Source organism: Nycticebus coucang, chromosome X, assembly GCF_027406575.1.
Source record: "Nycticebus coucang isolate mNycCou1 chromosome X, mNycCou1.pri, whole genome shotgun sequence".
NCBI lineage: Eukaryota > Metazoa > Chordata > Mammalia > Primates > Lorisidae > Nycticebus > Nycticebus coucang.
In genome coordinates, this window is record NC_069804.1 from 9535314 (window position 1) to 9557140 (window position 21827).

Below are 21827 nucleotides of genomic sequence, written 5' to 3' on the forward strand. Positions count from 1 at the left end.
AAAGGCCTCCTCTCAACTACCTTAAGAAAGGAGTTATCAAGGCAAGTCCCACTTCATGCTTTTACCCATTCCCCCACTGCTTTAGCAATTTAGAAACAAGGTTCTATGAAAGATATAAGGAAAAATCACACCCAAAGAAGTGTAATATGTAGAAAAGGTGTAATAATCCAGGTGTAAAAGGCAACTCAATTTTCCTTACTTTCTTCTTCCTCCTTTACCTGGCTTTACTTAGCACCTACATTATGAACTTTAGTCTTTCATTGTTGGTAAATATCTACTTACAATGACTAAGAATTGACGACTGTTCTGAAATTGACTTTATAACATATTCAAGGTTCTTTTCTGTTGGCTATAATGAAGACACAGCATAAAGGCAATGTCTTTTTTCTCTGTTGTAATTCTATTTTTTTTTAACTCCTGGGCTCAAGCAATCCTCCTGCCTGGACCTCCCAAAGTACTGGAGTTACAGGTATGAGTCGCCATACCCAGTCTATGATACTGTTTGAATTGTGGCATTGGAAGAAGAAATGTAGAGGCTGAGCCAGTTATGGCCTATCTCTCCCCCTGCCCTTTTCTGTACCTACAGCTATGTTGAAAACCGTGGCACTGGACTATGCCATTTTGCTTCCCCTGAAATGCTCAGTCTGTGTTTCTCATTTTTAGGGGCAGATTCAATGCAAACCCTTTCTGGTACTTGAAAACATCAATTTATAGCACTTTCTACTGTCCAAGAATCTCAAATTCTTCTTGGTTGTTTCTATTTGTTTTATTGTAACTTTCTTCTTGATTATTCTCCCTAGAGTAAATCTCAGAAAATTCCCCAAATAGCGCACTCATTAGAAACTGATAAATAAGGACCAAAATAGTTTGCGGGAAATCCATGCACAAGATTTGATGAGCGAGATGGATATGCCAGTATCCTAGGGCCACTTTCCCACAAATGGCTATACTACGCACAGAGAGTGTTGATGAAAGCTGTATACAGTTCCCTGGTGAGAAGGGGATCTGGCATGTCCCTCAGGAACTCCTTCAGCAAGGCTGCCACATCATGAACACTGTGCTCCTCCTCCAGAGAGATATCAATCCCACGGTCAAATTCCTCACGTAACTGGAAAAATAACAGTTTAAGTGGTAGTCATGTAACATCATACCTCAACATGTGATGCCCAGCAAAAGAAGTGCTGTGACATGCAGCATCTGGAATTAAGTCTCTAAAGACCCCAAAATGAGAAGCAAACATGTTGTCTTGATCTGCATAGTCTGCATGCCACACCAATAATATATATTGAATGCATTTACTGTTAATGATGTAAACAGCGGGCTCTCTAACAACAACCAGAAGGTTGGAAAGAAGAGCCAAGAGATAGAAGAGAATTTAGATCAACTATAAATGTGGGAAGGAGGAATTTATTTATTAGGTAGCAGTTTGGCATGTCACCAATCCTGCCATGTTGAATAGTTTACTGAGGTCCTCAACAAGAAAGACAAAGAGATTTTTCTACAAACGATGAAATTAAAAATCTGGATAAAATATCTGCGACTAAGGCCTAAAAGATGACAATAACTAAATAAAAACTGTCTTAGATATGTCTAATCAGCCTCATGAACAATTACCAGGATGCTCTGACTTAATCATACTAGATCTATCAACAAGCATTTACAGCAACAGGGAAAAAAGATAGCAAGAAGAAAGGAGTAATTACTCCACATTCTACTTTAATCTCTGACAGCTCAACTCCTCTTATGCATTGGTCTCCACTATAAAAATAATTACAGAACTTCTTGAATCTATGCTATACAATAAACTTCTCTTGGAGTTCATTTATTCAATCATCCATCTATCCATTCATTTGACAAAGATTTACTGCACATCTTCTGCATACTGGGCCCTGTTATGGGCCCCCCAAATACATTGGTGAATAAAGAGGTGAAGTTCCTACCCTCCTCCATCTCTCAGACTGGTAGATTAAAAAGGTGATAAGTAAGTAACCTCATAAATGATGAGCTCTTAATATCATGACTAATGTACCAAAGAAAAAGTGTAGGGTGCTAAGAGGTGATATAATGAAATAAAAGGGTGAATAAGTTAGAGCATAATTCATACTTGAAATTTAATTCTAAGTAAACACAAATTATATTTTTATTGGGTAATTCTTAAGTAAATCTCCATGCGAAGGCTTTCTCTTTGATGGATAGAGATATAACTGATGAATAATTCTAGCACTCGCCACCTGTCCACCTGATGTGACTAACCTTCACTATCCTGAACCCACTCATTGATTCCAGACAACTTGCCAGAAGCACACGTTAGGCAGCAGGCACTAAGAAGCCTTCCACGAGCTCCCCTCCAAGTTGTGATCCTTCAAACGCACCCTGTCTCTTTTCTGAGAACACACACATGCAAAAAGAATGGACCATGCAAAGAGCTTGGCCTGTGAAGTTAAGAGTGACTGATTAATTTGTGTCATCTTGAATTAAATTTCTTAATCTTTCTAAGCCTCAACAGAAGTAGGTTAAAGGAGCTACTCTCACAGCTGGTGGGCAGAATGTGAATGGGAGAATGTGAAAAAGTTCTGCAATTCTGCACAGGTGAGAGGCTTAAGAAATATTATTGCACTGCCTTCCTGCAAGTCCTGTTGTGACACATTAAATGTTCACTAGTCTCTTGTATGACTACTAAGAAAAAGCCAACAAATCAATCAGAAAACATACTTCTTTGGAAAAACCTTTTTATCTTGACAAAAAAAGACATACGAGGGGGCATTTATTTCAGTTACTTTCAATAATATGAACAAATATCATTTCTTCAGCTTTATCCAACTACAATTTGTTTTCACTTGACTTCCTTTCTTTGAGTTGCTGTGTTACTTGTTTCCTTCTGTTGTAACAAACAGATGGACAATCGCATTTAATTTTCTTTTGCTAAGAAATGAATTATGTTCTCAAAGGACGGTTTGCCTGTTATGAAGTCATCACGAACACAGATACCTGCCTATTCCTGAAGGTCTAATCTCAAACTTCTGTTGCATGCATGTTGCACAGTGCTGAAGGAGACCAACAGGTTCAGTTCCTACTTGAAATATGATTTGGGAGCCATGGAAACGTAACAAGAATTATTTATTTTTGAGAAAGCAAAGCTATCAAACACAGCATCTTATGTGATGAGCATGTTAATGGCATTTTCATATCACATTTTACTAAAAATGGTTACTATACAACTATTTTCTCTTTGCCATTGCTTACTGACTCTCCTACTTTTGCTATTTCACTTAGATGTTTCTCAGTTCGTTTTGTTTGGCTGTACATGGCATGGGTGCATCCAGACGTTTTGCTTTCAAGTGTTTGATCCTAACTCTGTTAACAACTTTTCTGAGCTTATTATAATCGGTTGGAGGGGAAAAAATTCAAAAGGGAATTCGCATAAACTTGAACTTTGCACAGGGTCGTGGCACTGAAAGTCAGTAAAACATGAAACATAATCTCGACTTTTCACTTACTTGTCTCACTCTCTTTTTTGAGCTTCCAACTCGGAATATCCCCACCGTCTGGAGGCCTGCAAATAAGCAAACAAAATCAACAGTCCTGTTTTATGGATTTCAACTCTGTAGAAAATCAAAATAGAAAGAGAGCAGAATGCCAGCACTGTGCCGCAACACGCAGGACAACAGTAACTTCACAGCACACAGTATCACTTCTTTCATGCCATACTATTTATATTTTTCCAGACACTTAAAGGTTAGCCCATTAAGCACCAGAATCATTTTCTTTTTCTGGGAAAAACTTTTCTATGTGATATTATATATTTCCACGCCCTCTCCCTATGAGAGAAAGTAATGTCACATTTCCTCCATTGCTCAGAATACTAAGCTAACCATGAATTTTAGCTCTTTATAAAATTTTAAAATAGATATTTATTGCTTGATAATTAAAATGGACTTCCTAAAATCTGAAAATGTCAAAATAACACACTTTTACAAATACCTTATTCACAAATAATCACTCAGTATTTTAGTTTATTTCTATTTAGACTTTTCTCCATGAATACATATATATATATATTTTTTTTTTCCACCAGGGGAGAGACAGAGAGAGAATTCTACTGCTTTCCCTCGATATTATATCACAAGAATTTTTATGCCAGAAATAATTCCTTCTAATGTTACCTAAAATGGATGTAAAATATTCTATTGTGTTTTTTTGTTTTTTTGTTTGTTTTTTATTATTGGGGATTCATTGAGGGTACAATGAGCCAGGTTACACTGATGCATTTGTTAGGTAAAGTCCCTCTTGCAATCATGAGCCACAATTTATGCCGTATTTCCCCCCTGAACAATGTGTAGGTCCCCCCAAATATACATTTGTTTTACTATTACAAAGTACCCTACTGTGAACAATTCTGTGCACATGCCTTTGTTCACATCTCTGATAGATTTTCTTAGGATCATGTCCTAGATGTGACAATATATTGTGTTAACATGTATAAAATGTCAGTAGTGCTAAGGTTGAGAAACTTGGTTCTAAAAAATTAGGTCTCTTAAAAAACACAAATAATATCACTACTACATGTTAGAAATTACAACAATAGTTTCTTCGTAGCATGAAATTTCCAGGCAACAGTCACATTTGATGAAGAAATAGCACTGATCTCCCACTGTACTTCTCCTCATAGTCTGGATTTAGATACTCCAGGGCGTCATTTATTTGTTCTTCTCTTGCCTTTATTTCCTGAAAAGAGTTAGAGCCAGAGATTTCTCTAATTCAGGTGTGATTTGGGGAGTGGGGGGCAAGAACACTTCCTAAGAGGTATTGTGTACTTCCTTCGGGGAGCACAGGATGTCTGAATGGCTCTCCTTTTTCTATGGCAGCCATTAATCATTGCCATTGAAGAGCATTGTCTATAGTTATTCTTTCATTGGTGGCTCATTTCCTCTTCATTTGGGATAACAGTTTATGAGAGTGATGCCATATTGGAGCTGTGAATGGCTAATTGAAGCCACACGAAGAGAGCTGGTCTGAGAGAGAAACTAGCAAACAGAGAGGGCTCATGGCATCATTTGAATCTTGGATTCAGCTGTGCCTGAATCTAGGTCAGAGTCAGTATATAAATCAAGATGTTGCTGTTGGTTTGGGGGGTCGAGGGAACTTTGTTTAATCTAGTTTTACTAAGTTCCTCTCTCCTGCCACTGAAAGAGTTCCAACTAGTACAATATATAATTATGTTGGAAAGAATTTAAATTTTTATAACTATTTCTTTTCATCCAGAAACAAAGTAAACATCTTAATTTGTTTGTTTTTTATGCTTACTGGTAGAGCTTTGCAGTTTTCTTCATAGAAGTTTCTTACCTATTATTGCAGATACGCTGGGTATTTTTATATTAACATAAATTATTTTACTGGAAATGAATGTCTTTTGAATATTTATTTCATGGTCTTGCCACATTATGTATTAAGTATGACTTTTTAAGTTGGTTTTCCAGGGTTTGTTAGAAAAGATAACATCCATAAATACCTTCCATATCAGTTCTATATCTTTTAAGCATTACTCTGAATTTCCAGAATAATTTGGGAGAATCACAGAGAGAGGCTAGTTATTGCTGGGTCACAGTCGCACAATGTGGTGCTTTTACTCTCGAGGAATGTTGCTTTGCATCTATTTTCAAAGGACTTCAGAACTCTCCTTGTTACTGCCATCAGTTTGTCTGCCTCGTGACTGCAGCCACTTCCTAACCTAATTCATTACTTCTACCTCTCTGGGAGATTGTAAATAGGATAATCAAGCTATTTAGAATGAAGTACAGGATTATATTTCTTCATCTGCAAAATGATCACAATAAGTACCTACCTCAAAAGTGTGCAATGATGCAATTAATGCTCACAAAATACTTAGAATAGTATCTGGCACATACCATTATATACAGAAAAATAAGCTTGAATGAACTGAGTGAGTCTCTTCTATTTAAAATAGAAAACTTTAATGTAATAGTAGGTCTTAATAATTTTAGTTTTGGCTGCATTTCTTTTTTCGTCTCAGATGGTTTCTGAGTGGTTGAAATTTCTTTAGAAATTAGGTATCATATAAACATACTTTCTACATAGGTGGGACTATACAGTTGGCTGAAATTCTTGAGGGTGCTCAAAAATACCCATTGCTGTGACATTTTTTTTTCAATTATAGTAATTCTCACTTGGTAAGAATGATTGTGATTTAAGAAATAACTAGTAACTAGATAGTGATTAATTACTGTAATTCCTATGTGTCTCAATTGACTATAATTTTTAAGTTTTAAAAATTAAATTAAATTAAATGTCTTTGGGGGGTAGAGCAAATGACAATCCTCAGAAGGCCAGTGCTTTCTTTTGACATAGCCTTAGTATAGCCTTTCATTCTCTTCAAAGGGAAGATACAGTAGGGCTATTCAGTAAACAAGATAGTCAGTCATTGATAAAAAAGGCAAAGATCTGGCCATTATATGTCCTATACCAGAAATTGATGTGATTACCTTTCTCCCTTTTCCATTAGAAACTCCCAAATCTCAGGCTTACGGACTTCAAGAAACCAGGGCAGGCACAATGAGCAGTAGGTCTCACCTGAAAATCAGCCTAAATCTCAAGAACATAATATAGTTGGATTCTCTGCTATATTTTTATCTTTTTGTGAAATATGTGCTTCTGGAAAATTGAGGATGCTAAAAAAATTCTGACCCAGTAGTACAGAAAGCATTTGAATGAAATGTAAGTGAGGAAACGTTGCGTGCATGAACACAGATGGGTCCAATCTAATTGTCTAAGAGCAAATTTGGAGAGGGTGAAAACACCTTTGACAAATGTTTGTAGGGCTAAAGTGATTCAAGCCTTCTGCTACCCATTTCAAAAATAGGCAAAACAATGTTTTGTGGAAGAAATGTTTCTGAAGTTTGCTCTTTCTTCATTGGTTTAATGTGACCAAGGTCAAGATCTATTTGAATTTGAACGTGTCTCTTATTTTTCTGGTGCTATTTGGTAGAAATACTATGGAAACCTGGAAAGGAATCAGGTCTTAGAAATCCAAGCAGGCTATCTTCTTGCCTTTACTCCCTAAACTACATGTTAAAAATTTAAAGAAGTGCCACGTTTTTGAATACACTTAAAGGAAATGCTATTTTACAAACTGTAATACATGAGAATTTATTTTCAAGAAGAGAATAAAAAGATACACAAACTTTTTTTTTCACAAAAGCAGTTACTCAGTCTGGCAGCAGATTTTTGTGTCATTGGGGTACAATTTTCTTGCTTATAATTCTTCATAATACTTCCAGTTCACTGTCTACATTCTTCAGAGGGAAAATTTTTAATTCTAAAAGCATGTGTCTCCTTTTCCACCTCATAGTAAATATAGACCAAATTTACATATTCCAAACACTGACTTCTTTAGTTACTAAGCTATTTTTAAAAAAATAATTGTGTTCAAATAACATTTGTCAAACATCTACATTGTGTTGATTATGTAAATAAGTATTGGGAATTCAAAATGACTGAGACATTGACTTTGACTTCCAGTTTATTTTCCGAAAAGGAGAGGAAAATAATTATGTATACACACATATGCTTGCATGCACGCGCGTGCGTGCACGACCACAGAATAACGTGTCACTTAACAACAGGGATGTATTCTGAGAAATGCATCATTGGGTGATTTCATCATTATAGTGCAGCCACAACCCAGATGTTACATGCCTAAGCTATAATATGGAATAGCCTACACACCCTGGCTACACACCTGTACACCATATTCCTGTATTAAATAATGTAGGCAACTGTAAGACAATGATATTTATATTTCTAAACATGAAAAAGATGCAGGGAAAATACAGCATTTTAATCTTATTTGACTACCATCATAACATGTGGTCTGTCATTGACCAAAACGTTGTTATGAGTCACATAACAAACATAACAACTGTATATAAGTGTGTGTGTGTGCATGTGTGTGTGTGTCTGTGTATATGTACAGGAGAGAGAGAGACAGAAAAAGAGGGGTATGGTCAAGGAACACAGGTAATACATAGGCATGTGAAAAAGTAGGTAAAGAAAATAAACAAATCTATACTTAAAAATTTGTGTAAACATAAGATTTTAATATGTTAATTTTATTGTTATCCATACATTATCTAATGATTTCCATATATGAGTTGATTAAGAAATTTACATATATTCTCAACAAGTTTTTTAGAAAGTTCCATTTTGATTAGAAGAAAATGGATGAGAATGTTAGCAGTAGTTAGGTCTACATGGGAGCATGGAGCCTGGGAATTTTCTCTCCTGGTTACTGTTTTTTGTACTACAGGAAGCATATTATTATTTTCATATGATAAAATAAAATTATTCTTTTAAGAGAGTAATTAGGAAACTTGTCCCATGTCCATAAAATGCATAAAATCTAAAATAAATTTAGATTATGGAAATGGAAGTTTAATGAACCTAATGCCTAAGTTTCAGAAAAATTTTTAAAGAACTGTATATCATTTTAAGTCAACATATTAACTGGAATTGAATTGCGAAGAGTGTGGAAAAATTTGAGGTGGACATCTTCCACAGAAATGCAAATAGCAATATGTAAACCTTTTGTCAAAAATGATGTATTTTCTATTCATTTAATCAATGATTTCTTTTTTTTAAAAAAGCTTGACTCTTATTTTTTAAAGGGAACTTTGTGAATAACCTCAATGTGTAAAAGATAAAAATGGCTCTGCTCTATTTCAAGGCAGTCCTGGGGACAGACCCATTCCAACAGACTCATTTTTTCCCCTAAATTTCTTGGCCTCCAGGGCCACTTCTGAGGAATCTTGAGGGCTGAGCAGTCTGAATACCATCAAGTTGATTTTTCCCTCAGAATTTTGTTTAACCTGGTAATCTCTTAAGTAAACTCTTACATCTGTACACTTTCTTCACAAAGGAAGTTCCGACCCAGAGCCTGATCAAATGAACACAGAAATTGAAATTGGGTGCTTCAATGATGCTGGAATAAATGAAAGTCTTCAGTACTTGGTCACTGACAGACAAGTCTACTTACCATGTTTTTCTAGATGCTGACAGCAGCTGTCCACCAACCTGGGGACTTGTCTGTAAATAGGATTCAGACTGAGTTTCTTATCTCTGGCTTTTTCTTTCTTACTCTGAGCCTCAGCAGGCAAGGAAAGTTGTAAAGCTTCGAGCAGTCGAGACTGATTGTCATCAAGATCGGTAATAGAATCCACGGACATGGCACCCTGCAAATGACACACAACCAGAGTTCACACAGACAAGCAAAACAGCTCCTCCCACATGTGAGCTAACCCTATTAAGGAGTGAAGGAGCTGGGGTATTTATACTCCAGGTCTCAAGAATCACTGATTAAGGGCAGCCTCTTATAGGCAGGGAGATAAGGTTATCTGCTCAGTACTTACAGCCCGCATGGGCCAGGTGCCTCTGGCCATCAGAGAAAGCCCTCAGGAAAGAGATGAGGTGCTGGCAGGTGGAAGGTGACCTGGCATACTAGAAATGCTAAAGGCTCATGGAAAGGGAGCAGGACACCAGCTGTTTTTGCTATAGCCACCCATCCATGATGAAGTTTAGAGGAAGAAGTTGGCTGCTGGTTCCCCAGCAGGTCCTGGACAGAGGAGACAGCACTTGGGAGGCCCATTGCCTGAGGTCTAGATTCCCAGAAAACCCAAATTTAGAGTTTTAGTGTTACTGTCCTAAGTGTTTATGCACACAATCTGAGAAACAGTGACAGGATTCAAATAATTCCATCATGTAAATGCAAGTATTCTATTATTTTATTTTTTATTTTCATCATTTTTTCATTTTTAAACATAGTAAATACTACAAAAAACAGAAGTGGCTGAGGTCCCCCTCTACCTTGGAGAAGTCCTGAGTGTTGGGGGCCAAGACCTCCCATTTGGTCCTGCAATCCTATTACTATGTATCTATCCAGAAGAGAAACAATTATTTGCCCATAAAGACATTTGCGCTCCTATTTATTGCAGCTCGATTCACAATCACAAAGATGTGGGAACAACCCAAGTGCCCATCCAGCCATGAATGGATCAACAAACCATGATATGTAGACCATGGGATGCTATTCAGCCATTAAAAAATGGAGACTTTACATCTTTTGTGTTTACCTGGAGTTGGAGAACATTTGCCTGAGTAAAATATCCCAAGAATGGAAAAGCAAGTGTTCCATGTACTCAGTACTAATCTGAAACTAGTAGATCAACAACGACAGGCCCATACGAGAGAAAAACACAATTCAATTCAAGAAGGGGATGAGGGGGCTCAGTAAGTTTCCACTTGCTGAGTACAATGTAGGGGTATATGGCACACTTCTTGGGTGATGGACTTAACTACAAGTGGAATTTTGGAATTGAACTTACAAACACAACTAATGTAACCTAATCATACACACCCTCATATTAACCCAAAATACAAAAAAGAAAAAAAAAGAAAAAAATGTGTGTTTTAAGTGGGAGCGTCTGGGGTTTTAGCTAACGGAGTCTTCAATGACTGAACGTGACACAGGTTTAAGGCTCCCAGATAGAGAAAAGGGAGAGAAGATCTCCCAGCAACCTAAGAAGTTTTAGAAATGCAGCTAGTTTGCTTAAAAAACTCAGCTTTCCAGGTTTGAACTTTGAAAAACCAAATACTAGCGCAGTGTCTAAAATGTACTCAATAATTGGTTCCATATTGTTACAGCATTGGTTTGAAAGAGGATTATATATGTGATTCTATGGCTCTGAGAAAAATAATCCATTGATAAGGAAAACTCTCATTGTCTGTGAAGACTTGGAGCCAATGCATTTGGCCAGGCATGTTCTCAGACTGGTGATGAAGAAATTAGCAGGCATACCAGGCCACCCCCTGGAGCTTCACAATCAAGCAGGGAAGTCTGGCTAAGCAACAGACTACAAGAGACCAAGATCATTGGCAATATTGTAGAATGTTTAGGTTCTACAGAGTTGAAAAAAGAGGGACACCCAATACATTCAAGAGGAGCCAGGGAAAGTTCTGAGGGTTATGCTAGGTGCCACATGCCCACTGCAAATTTTCTCCAAATGGGTTATTGACAGATATTTAAACACAAACTACATATCTAGTTTTCATGTGAACAAAAACTCAAAGAGCAACTTTATACATCTTCAGTTTTCCAAGCACTGGTGTCAGAGAAAATATTGGCCAACTCACCCTCCTCCTGGCCCGAGGAGCCGGTTCTGGGGTGTTCGGGGATGTTGACTCGTTTGGTGTTTCTGAGGTTGAGCTGAGAGATGAGTTACTGCTTGAGAGTTCTTTGTTTTGTCTTTTATTTCCAAATGGGAGGAGAGAAGCCACAAAATCGGATGCATCCTTCTGCTCATCCCTCTGCAAGTCCTGTTTGAGTTTATAGGCCCTGTCATTTGCAATGACTTGGGATAAGGGCATTCCAAATGCCTGTGGGATAAATTCTGGAATCAAAAAAAAAAAAAACAAAAAACAGACATTCCCTTTCAGAGACTGCCCGGACTAGTGAAAACTCTCATTCATCTTTCAGACCTAAGATTGTTTTCTGAAGAATTAATCCATCATCAAAATATAGAAGTGACTTTTGCCTTAATTACAATGGCCAAAGTTTCAAATTCAGTAAAGAAAGTAGCATGTATAACCACATCTTAGATATCTAGGTCTCCAGTTTTTCTCCATGTCTCAAGTCTGTTTTAAAGGAAATAACTTTATAGAGAAGGATGACATTTTTGATAGAGTATAAATAATGTTTTGTCTTCAAAAATACAGATTTACAACCTCTTAGTCTTTGATTTGTAGATCACAGAAGCCTCCAAAACCTAGAAGGCATGAGGAGACAGCATTTATAAGCTCATTCAACAGGCACTTACTGAATATCTACTGCATGCCATGACAAGCATGGGGTGGCAATGGGGTGGCGATGCGGTGGCACAAAACCTATTAAAGGTCCAGTCTTTACTCTGAGGGATTCAGAAGGTGGGGTAGGTGAGGGAGTGGAGAGACATGCACATAATTACAACAGAGTGACTATCGTGTGTTGTAATAGAGAGATGCATGAGGTCCAGACCGAAATTCAGTTCAGTAAATTTGCTCTGAAGTTCCCAATAAGAGTCTGCATGTGAAATGATAACGTGAGAGGCAGATGGGCAGCTTGGGAACTACTTGGGAAGAAGTTTTCTTTTCACTGGGTTCCTTGCTCTGTATCCTGTCTCCAGCCAGCTGGGTTGGAGCTATAACCATTGTGATCCATACTCAAGCCATTTTGCTGGTAACATGCAGAGCAGACTGGACCAGAAAATATCTGGCAGGAGACTCAGAATTCAATTTTTTTTTTTTATTGTTGGGGATTCATTGAGGATACAATAAGCCAGGTCACACTGATTGCAATTGTTAGGTAAAGTCTCTCTTGCAATCATGTCTTGCTCCCATAAAGTGTGACACACACCAAGGCCCCAGCCCCCTCCCTCCATCCCTCTTTTTGCTTTTCCTCCCCCCATAACCTTAATTGTCATTAATTGTCCTCATATCAAAATTGAGTACATAGGATTCATGCTTCTCCATTCTTGTGATGCTTTACTAAGAATAATGTCTTCCACGTCCATCCAGGTTAATACGAAGGATGTAAAGACTCCATTTTTTTTAATAGCTGAATAGTATTCCATGGTATACATATACCACAGTTTGTTAATCCATTCCTGGGTTGGTGGGCATTTAGGCTGTTTCCACATTTTGGCGATTGTAAATTGAGCTGCAATAAAGACGATTTAGAGGAAGGGGCATAAGGCATAAATCTATGGCTCTATTTGGAAATGTGCATACAATTGCTTTCTGGATCTCTATGGTATATCCATTTATACACATTACCTTGGATCCCTAGGGCCAAGCAGTTTATCGGCAATATTCTAGATTCATGCTGAAAAGCACTAATAATTTAATCAAGTACATTTTTTCCTTTTAAACTCAAAATAAGGTCTCCTAGCAGCAGCAAATTGGAGTCTAGCCTCTCCATTGTTTTCATAAGCCCTAGGAATGAAGCCAGTATGATCAAGAGAAAATAATTCTACGGTTATTTCTTCTTTGAAAGAAAAAAGCGAACATTCAATCAGGTAGAAAGAGGCTTTAAAAGGTTTTCCTCCTTGAACCATGGCAACATTTTTAACATCACAAGGCTAATGGCCAAACCTACATTAAAAGCAGAAGTGCTACTTGAAATGCCTGTACCTCTGTCTCTAGCAAAACATGTGATTTGTTTTGAAGTAAAAATTCAAAACTTCAAAACTTAAGCATTTTGGGGTGTTTAGATGATGTTTATCACTATCAACAAACGAGGTGACATATAACAATAATAATTTAGGCATCTCTCCTTTGAGTGATTCAATGTGGACAACGCAATGAGATCCAACACTCACTACTGATAAAACGCCATTTGTACTACTAGCAAAATTAGGGACCAAAAGGGATAGTACCAGACCATTTGTTGTGTACCCCGAAGATTTATTATAATGTCAGTGCCATCTTGTCTGTGGAAAAAATAAAATTCAAAAAGGTTGGGAAAATCTGGAACCACGTGGATGACAAGACGGATAACGTACATTGAATAATAAAACTGATGGGAGATAATAGAGCAAAAAGAACATTGATAAATGTAGCAAGGGATAGGTGTCTGCTCCTGTAGGCACACTTGTAGCAGCTATTGCCATAAGATAGGGACTATTGAGCCCTTTCCTAGCTATTTGTTCCATGTAAGGAACACCAACCACACTTGTTTAGAGAGTTCTTATATTTCTGGAACAAAAAAAAAAAAATTGTTTTCTTTGGAACCTGTCATTTTTAACATCGAAAAGTCTGCCACTCTATTTGTAAATTGGAATCATTGACTACACATTAAACAAATGAAATACATGAAGTCATTTCCCCCCAATCTGTATTTCTTTTTTATTCCCATTCGAGAGATGTAGCCACCCATAACAGAGCTTTATTTCTGCCTCACAGGCTTTCTTTTCTGGTTGAGTTTATTATTCCTTCAGGGATAGAGTTTTGATGTAGTCTCTTTAGCTTCTTGGTGCTTTTACAGAGGACTCTTAAAAGCTTCAGAAAGGAGACCCTGCCATGTTTGGAACTTGTGTTCCAGTGCCTATTTTGTGTATGCTAAATTCTAGGAAGGATTCCTATTATTTATTCTCAGAAACACAGCTATTAGGAAATTGAGGGCTCATCCTAAGTCTTTAGAGCAAAACCCTCCTTTATGTGTAAATAAAGTGTTAGGTACATATGCCTACCTGTGAGTTCAAAGCTCTTCTGTTAGGGGAAAAAGGCTCAAGGCTCTTGGTGTTGATAGAAGGTAATAAAGTTGATAATGGGTTTTTCAAACAATAAGGACATTACCCCAGACTCAGTGCTGGGGCCAGAGCCAGTGGGTACCATGTTCTAATCTATGGCATGTACTCACTAAGGAGACGCTTCCCTGCTGTCCTCATTTGTAGTGAGTGTCTATTCTCCCTCTCCACGAGCCTCCAGGTCAGGAGCTTGTGCATCCTTTTTGCTCCCTATGGCTACTTCCAGACATTCACTCTCCCACTTTGTGGCAGAAATCTGCTACTGCAAGGGTCCTGATGTCCTCTGCTTGTTTTAACCTTCTGTTGTCATTGACTTTGACTCACAGTCAGACAGACCCCCAATCTGCCATCATCCTAGGTGACTTGGATGTCCACCTAAATGACCTATCAGACTCCATCTTAACATCTCCTTGACATCCTTCTCCTCTTACCTTTTTCTGAATGCCACCTATGTCACCAAATCCCCTGGTCCCATACTGGACCTTTCCTCACCAGAAGTTATCCCATCTCTAGAACTGCTGCACCAACCACACTCCAGTCTTTCTGGCATGCTCTGTCAGCTCATTTGCTTCTAAGGTCCCTCCACTGCACCAACTGTGCCACACTTTTCCACACGGTTAGCCTCTGCCAGTCAGTTTTTGCCTCTCTCCAAATTAGAGTTCTTCAACACCCCCGTCCAGATGCACCCACTGTCGGCCCTCAGTGGCTGCATTTGGGTGCCTGCCCGAGTGCATGTTTACCTGGAAGGACTGATACTACCGTGGCCATGCTCACTAACCTCAGCCAGGCCCTGAATACTTGCCAAAAGCCCCATTTCATTTCTCTGGTGGACTTAGCCCTACTACTCTTTTCAACAACCAGTCCCATCCCCTCCATTCACCTGCAACCTCCGATCTTCTCAGCAGCTCCTCCCCACCAGCAAATGATTCTGCCTCTGCTTCAGGAGAAAAGCAACCGGCAGGTGGGAAGGCTTCTACTCTTCACATCCAGCGCACCGGTGCCCCCCACCTTGTGTGCTGTGGAGGGTGACTCTTCAGCCACCAACCTCTCTGCCTCACACTAGTTCCCAGGCTCCAACTACTGATGACTTTAAACCAGGGATAACAGTGTACTGCAACAAAGACCACAAAATAATTATCCTAATTCTCTTACAGAATAAATTAAGATTCAGCAATTGTTTTCAGTAAAAGGTCAGATAGTAAATATTTTAGGCTCTGTGGGCACAGCTGTAGCTTAGAATGCCTGGGATGCAAAATTAGGAGGAGCTCCCACTCAGGCACACAGAGTGGCGCATCCTTCAAGTCCATGCCCTCGTGCTCAGTGGGCCTCTCCTCAGTTTCAGCCCTGTTGCCAGGTCACACAGTCTCTGTAGTAGCTACTCAACTCTGCCAGCCTAGTGGCCAATCAGCCAAAGACAACAAGTAATAAAACTTTATTTACAAATACAGCTGATGGGCCAACCCCTGCTATAAATGACATTTTCTTGTGCCTGTCTGTACTTTCGACTCCTTTTTCTACTGGATATTTTACACTAAATATATTCAAGCAGCTCCTTCTTTAAAAAGTAAATAACCCTGGCCCACCCTACTCTCCCCTCAATGGTTTATCACCTCTCTTTTCTACACAGTTCGCATTTTTTGAAGTGTTCCATCTCCTTTTCGGCCTATACTTTTCTCACCTACCACTCTCTCCTCATCTCACGCAGTCTAGCAGATAGCTCTGCTGCTATTCTAAAACAGCTCACTCTGAGTTATGGCTGACTTCAGGATCATTAGATTCAGTGTCTTTGACAGCTCACTACTACCTTCAGCTCTGACTCCCCCTCCCTGAGCACCAACCACTCCTTCCACCTTTATGCCGGGATGTTCCAAAGACATCTCTTACTCCCCACCTTCCTCCATCAGACCCCACTCAGATTTCTGTTCTTCATGTGGGAAAGCTGGAACTATGAGACTCATCTTTTGTACCTCATTTCTTCTCATATCTCGTTTTCACTCCATCATTAAATCCCTGTCATTCATATCCCCCTCATAGTACCGCTCATTTGCATCCACTTCTCTTTACTTCCACCGTTACTCTCACTCTTGTTCAAAGTACCATTGTCTTTCCCCTGGACTTCCAAACAGCCTTCTAAATGGCATTCTTCTCTCTACTCTGTTGTCACCCCCATCCCAAGTTCACATCTCACACTGCAGCATGGCAATCTGTTTAAAGACACCATTAAGTCACTATCTCTTTAGTACAAGTTGACGGTGTGTCCATGTTGGTAGCATGCAGACCAAAAATCATGCTGTGGCCCTCACAGTCCTATGGGAGCTGGCCCTTTCCTACATTTTCCTGAAACCACATTCCCCTGGTTCTCTCCTCTCTAGTACTAGTACTCAATGGCAGCATTCTATATACATTCTTTGAGAATTTCTACATACTGATAAGTGATAACTTGATGTTTCTGCTGTTATTTAATAAGGAGCAAAAGTAAAGTTGTATCATCTATTCCTATATAGTGTTACTTCACAGCTCACATATAGTGATATAGTGGGGAACAATAAAGCATGGTACAATGAGATTTCAACATAAACAGAGGTGTCAGAACTGAACTTGCCCCAGTTTTAGGTTGATAATTATATGCCATAATTTGAAAATGTCTTGGGAAGAAGAGACCTATTGCCCAGAGTCATGTCACAGTAAAACCTATTCCTCATGGTCTTGGATTAATAAGCACATTAACTGGAACAAAATAGTTATTTTTAGACATTCCCCCCAAACTGATTTCTTTTTGACACAAGAAAGAAAATTTCTGAAGTTCTGAAAGTTTTAAAAATGCTTCTGACTGCCAAGAAATTTAACTAAGAGAAATTAAGGATTTGGAACTATTCCATATGAAAACACATTTTACAAACCAGTTTCAATCTTGAATTAGTTTCTGTGTGAAGGCCATGCTTAAGTGACAGGAGGGACAAAGGAGTATTACATGAAATGCTACATTTAATATCAAGGCACATCAAGGCAATTAAATAACATACAGGACAGGATTCATTTGATGAAATCAATTAATATGGTGGCATATCAAACATTTATTATTCACTCTTTATTGGGAAAGCAATTTGATTCTAAATGGCTGCTCCTATTTATTTTTAGATGACCTAACCCAAGAGATCATTTAGAGTTTCCTGTTTTTCTTCTTTTACTCTTGGATTCGATGATGATCATTTTTCACATGTGCAGCTGTTATAAACCCAAATGCTAATATTCATCTGGAAAGAAATAATGTGAACTGATTACAACTGTGCCAGAACAGCACCCCATCCCCTCTTGCCCCAGTTCCCATCCATATGATGGCTCCCAGTGTGGCTATAGACAGGGCTTTACCCTTAGAAAAGATGCCACGGATTAGCCTTTACTTACACTCAGGATACCATTTTCTTAAAACATCAAATCTACTCTCAACAAAAGCAACCTCTTCTGCCATAAAGACTGATATTTCTCCCCTTAGAAGAGCAATGGGTATTTTCTTTGGAACCACCAGCACCTGCCTTCCTTTTCGCACTTAGCTCCCTGTGAGGTAGTATAGAACACTGCAGCTTTTACTGAGCCTATAAAGGTAGGATTTGGTCTGAAAAATATATAATGGGTCAGGATGTACTGGCCTTCCTTCTCTATTCGTGTCCATTCTTTCTTCCTGCTGTTTTAAACATAATGTAAGCAAGCACATATCCATCTTCTTCTGTTAAGGTAGTACAAACATCTATCTCCTGCAAAAATACTCCTTCTGCTTAGTTTAGCACTAATGGACACTTTCTGAAAAATCACCTAATGTCTGTACTGTAAGTATTTAAACCCCAATATCAAGATCATCATCCTAGGAAAAACCAACTTTAAAACATTATACCCTGAGATATCACCTAACCTCAGGGAGAATAGCCCACATCACAAAGTTCCAAAGCTGCAAATGCCAGTACGGATGCGGCGAGCAGGGAACACTTTCACACTACTGGTGGGACTGCAAATGAATACAGTTTCTTTGGAAAGAATTTTGGAGAATCCTCACAGAACTCAAAATAGAACTTCCATTTGATCCTGCAATCCCATTACTAGGCATCTACCCAGAAGAAAATAAAATCATTTTATCACAAGGAAATTTGTACTAGATTGTTTATTGCAGCTCAATTTATAATTGCCAAGATGTGGAAACAGCTTAAATGCTCATAAACCCATAAATAGATTAACAAACCCATAAATAGATTAATAAACACACACACCATGGAATACTATTCAGCCATAAAAGATGGAGACTTTATATCTTTTGTATTAACATGGATGGAGCTGAAACACATCCTTCTTAGTAAAGTACCACAAGAATGGAAAAGCAAGTATCCAGTGTACTCGATACTAATATGAAGCCAGTAGAGGATCTAATACTAATTTAAAACTCAGTTCAATTCAAGGTGGGGGGAGGGGGAAAGGAGAGGGAGAAAGAAGAAGGAGAGGAACTGGTGTGCTCCCACTTAATGGGCACAAGGTAAGGGTATACAGCACACTTCTTGGGTGGGGGACACAACTATAACAGGGACCCTACCTAACAAAAGCAAACATTGTAACCTAAGTATTTATACCCTCACATTAATCTGAAATTAAAAAAGATAATACATGGTTTACACCAGTGACTTTCAACCAGTGTGCCATGAGAAGATCTTAGGTGTGCTGCAAAAAATTTTAAAGATAACTAAATTATTTTTGAAAGAAGTTCAAAGCACAGTAAGTATATTCTTCTTTTTACTCCTTTTTTTTTTTTTGATCAACATAATTTAAGTGTGCTGTGGAAGTTTAACTATAAGTTCAAGTGTGCCGTGAGATAAAAAAGGTTGCAAAACACTGATTTACACCAACCTGAGTGATCCCTTTAATAGACTCTATGCACATGGAGAATTGTTCTAATCTAGAGAGGGAAAGGTGCTTAATGGCAGGAATAGAATGAGCCAAAATTCTAGTTTATAAAAGCAACGTTGGCTATTCAGGTTATTAGAAAAATAAGGGCAAGAACATAACCAATTAAATAGAATACAATTTATCAGACAATTATAGGTAGCTGGACAACCCTTTGCCTTCATTATTCCAATAGCAGATTCTGCTGTGACAAGACATGCCCCAGTGTGTATCCTGGTTAATATGGGTCAGAGTTCTCATCCTAGAAGTTGCATATTAGAAGTTCATAAAAATGCCCATGTTCAAGGTACCTTTGCAGACCAATGTACTCCGACTCCCTTGGGTGGGGGTCTTAGAATTTTTAAATATTCCACAAGTGATTCTACTGTGCAATCAGAGATAAGGATCACTGACATTTCTTCTTCTTTTTCTCCAATTTAATGTAAACCTTTAAAATGTCTGAATAGATTTTGGTTGAAGGTAGTGCCAGTAGCAGAGTGAGCAGAGGACAGAGATGCTGCTAAACATCTCACAATGTACAGGGAAGCTCCTACCATGAAGAATTATCCAGTCCAAAATACCAGTAGTGCCGAGGTTGAGAAACTGTACTGCAAAAGAAGTAAAACGATGCTTTTCTATTTTTCAGAATTCCTTATCTCCTTTAGCCCAAAGAACCAAATGTCATGACCTTTTAGGCATAGTTCAAGACCTGAGTGTAAAGACTGAGATCACTGGTGTGAAATAGGTTTCGTCCAATACTGATCACAATGAATTTATTTTTAATACCCTTGGTTTCATTGCCTTCCATTATTTTTCAAGTAGAAATTCAACTATTATATAAAAGAACTCCAAGGTGAGACATATGGCTGTCCTCATTTGGCACTCATTCACTATGTCATATGAAGTGAAAATAAACTCATATGACCACACCATTCAGCAATCATTTCATAAGGAACTATAAAAACAATCCACAAAAGACTGAGACAATGGGCTCAGAAAACATTAGTTAAAAATGACCACAAATACCTCAGAGTGGCTCAAGTGTTAGTTCCCTAAATGGACACAGAAGAGGACACAAAACAGGTAGCTCAAACATCTATAATGTCAACAATTTCCAAAATTTATGGGCCAAACAACAAGCATGCTAAGAATGGCCAAACTTCAGTAACCCATGAGGATGAAACTTTCTTTCCAGTAGTCATGGTAAGCAAATCCAAATTCTTTCTCATTCAACTAGCCCTGCCTGTCTGGATTTGCCAGACAGCTGGTTAGCGTTAGAGATGCTGTCCATGGCTACTTGACCCAGGTCCTCTTTATGCATAGCTGATTGGCCAAATTCATAATTGGAACCATAAACTTGGCTGAGGTCACACTCTCCTCAAACCAATTGAATTCATCAATTCAGTTCAGGGTTACTCAAATACAGAAGAGTAGACCAAAACAGCCCTTAATGACATTCCATTGTAGAAATTTAGTTTACATAATAGAGTTGATTCACGTATATCTATGCAATTAAAAAAAAAAAATCCAAATCCAACCATCATGCTCCATGGAAGATGCATTTGCTTAATTTATTTACTCCTTTACCTCTGTCTTTGTTTTTCTCCTTTCCTAGTGAATCCAGTTTCTTTCTCAAAGATTTCTTTCTCTTTTGTCCATCTGTAAATATTAAAAGAACAAGAATTTGTAAAACAAATGTACACATGTTATTTTACATTATCAACAATTACATTTTAACAAAAGTATGGCTTCTATCTTATAATTTGACAGAGTAATTGCTCTGAGAAAATATAAAAATCTCTGAGTTGGATAGCATGTATAATCAGAATCTTTGGGCATGCTCTTAAATTTTCTTTCAGTCATAGGAAATATAGGAAACTTACCTCCTTTGGAAGTAATCTAGCTTTGACATGTAGAGATGTTTGCTTTTACTATTACCTAAGTCTATTTCTGTTCCCTATGATTATGCAACTCGATGTCCATCTTGAACCAAATCTCTACGAAAGGAGAGTTAACAGTACATGTAGCATTGACATGATGAGCTAGTAGAGTATAATAACCGCATAAGGTTATGGATTTTGGGGTCCATAGAACTCAGATTTAACTATTGCTACAATACTTACTATGTGACTTTGGATAAGTTTTAGTGTTCTTCCTCATCTATAAAATGGGAATTTCATGGAGTTGTGAGAATGAAATAAAAGGATGCATATAAAGTGCTTAACAGGGAGCCTGACACGTGTCAGGCTACTTTCATTGTGGGGGCTTGAGTAGTATTCCATGATATGGCTGTACCATTAATCAATCATTCCTCCATTGATAGATATTTGGGTTGTTTCTGTTTTTTCACTATAATAAGTAAGGAATATATTCTTTTAGCATCTGGTATTTGCAGCAAATGTACTTAATACGTCTGTTGAACCTCCCCAAATGATAAAAATACTATTCATATCAGTGGGCAGCTGCAATTGAATTCCTGGGATGTCATTATGAAACATTGGCATTCATCATTGCCAGAATGCATTTGGAGTTATGCAGCTGTCAACTTAACAT

General features: G+C 38.1%; 1 protein-coding gene across 6 annotated transcripts in view; it reads right to left on the reverse strand.

Moving 5' to 3' along the window:
* The window catches only part of ARHGAP6 (Rho GTPase activating protein 6), a 496950-nt gene that overhangs the window by 39413 nt on the left and 435710 nt on the right, over nt 1-21827 (reverse strand). For all 6 annotated transcript variants that reach the window (XM_053580492.1, XM_053580493.1, XM_053580495.1 and 3 more), the window contains 5 exons: nt 20862-20933; nt 11203-11459; nt 9050-9245; nt 3498-3553; nt 958-1108 (listed from right to left, as the gene is read on the reverse strand). In XM_053580492.1, the coding sequence (XP_053436467.1) occupies nt 958-1108; nt 3498-3553; nt 9050-9245; nt 11203-11459; nt 20862-20933 (732 nt within the window). The remainder of the gene's footprint in view (nt 1-957; nt 1109-3497; nt 3554-9049; nt 9246-11202; nt 11460-20861; nt 20934-21827) is intronic.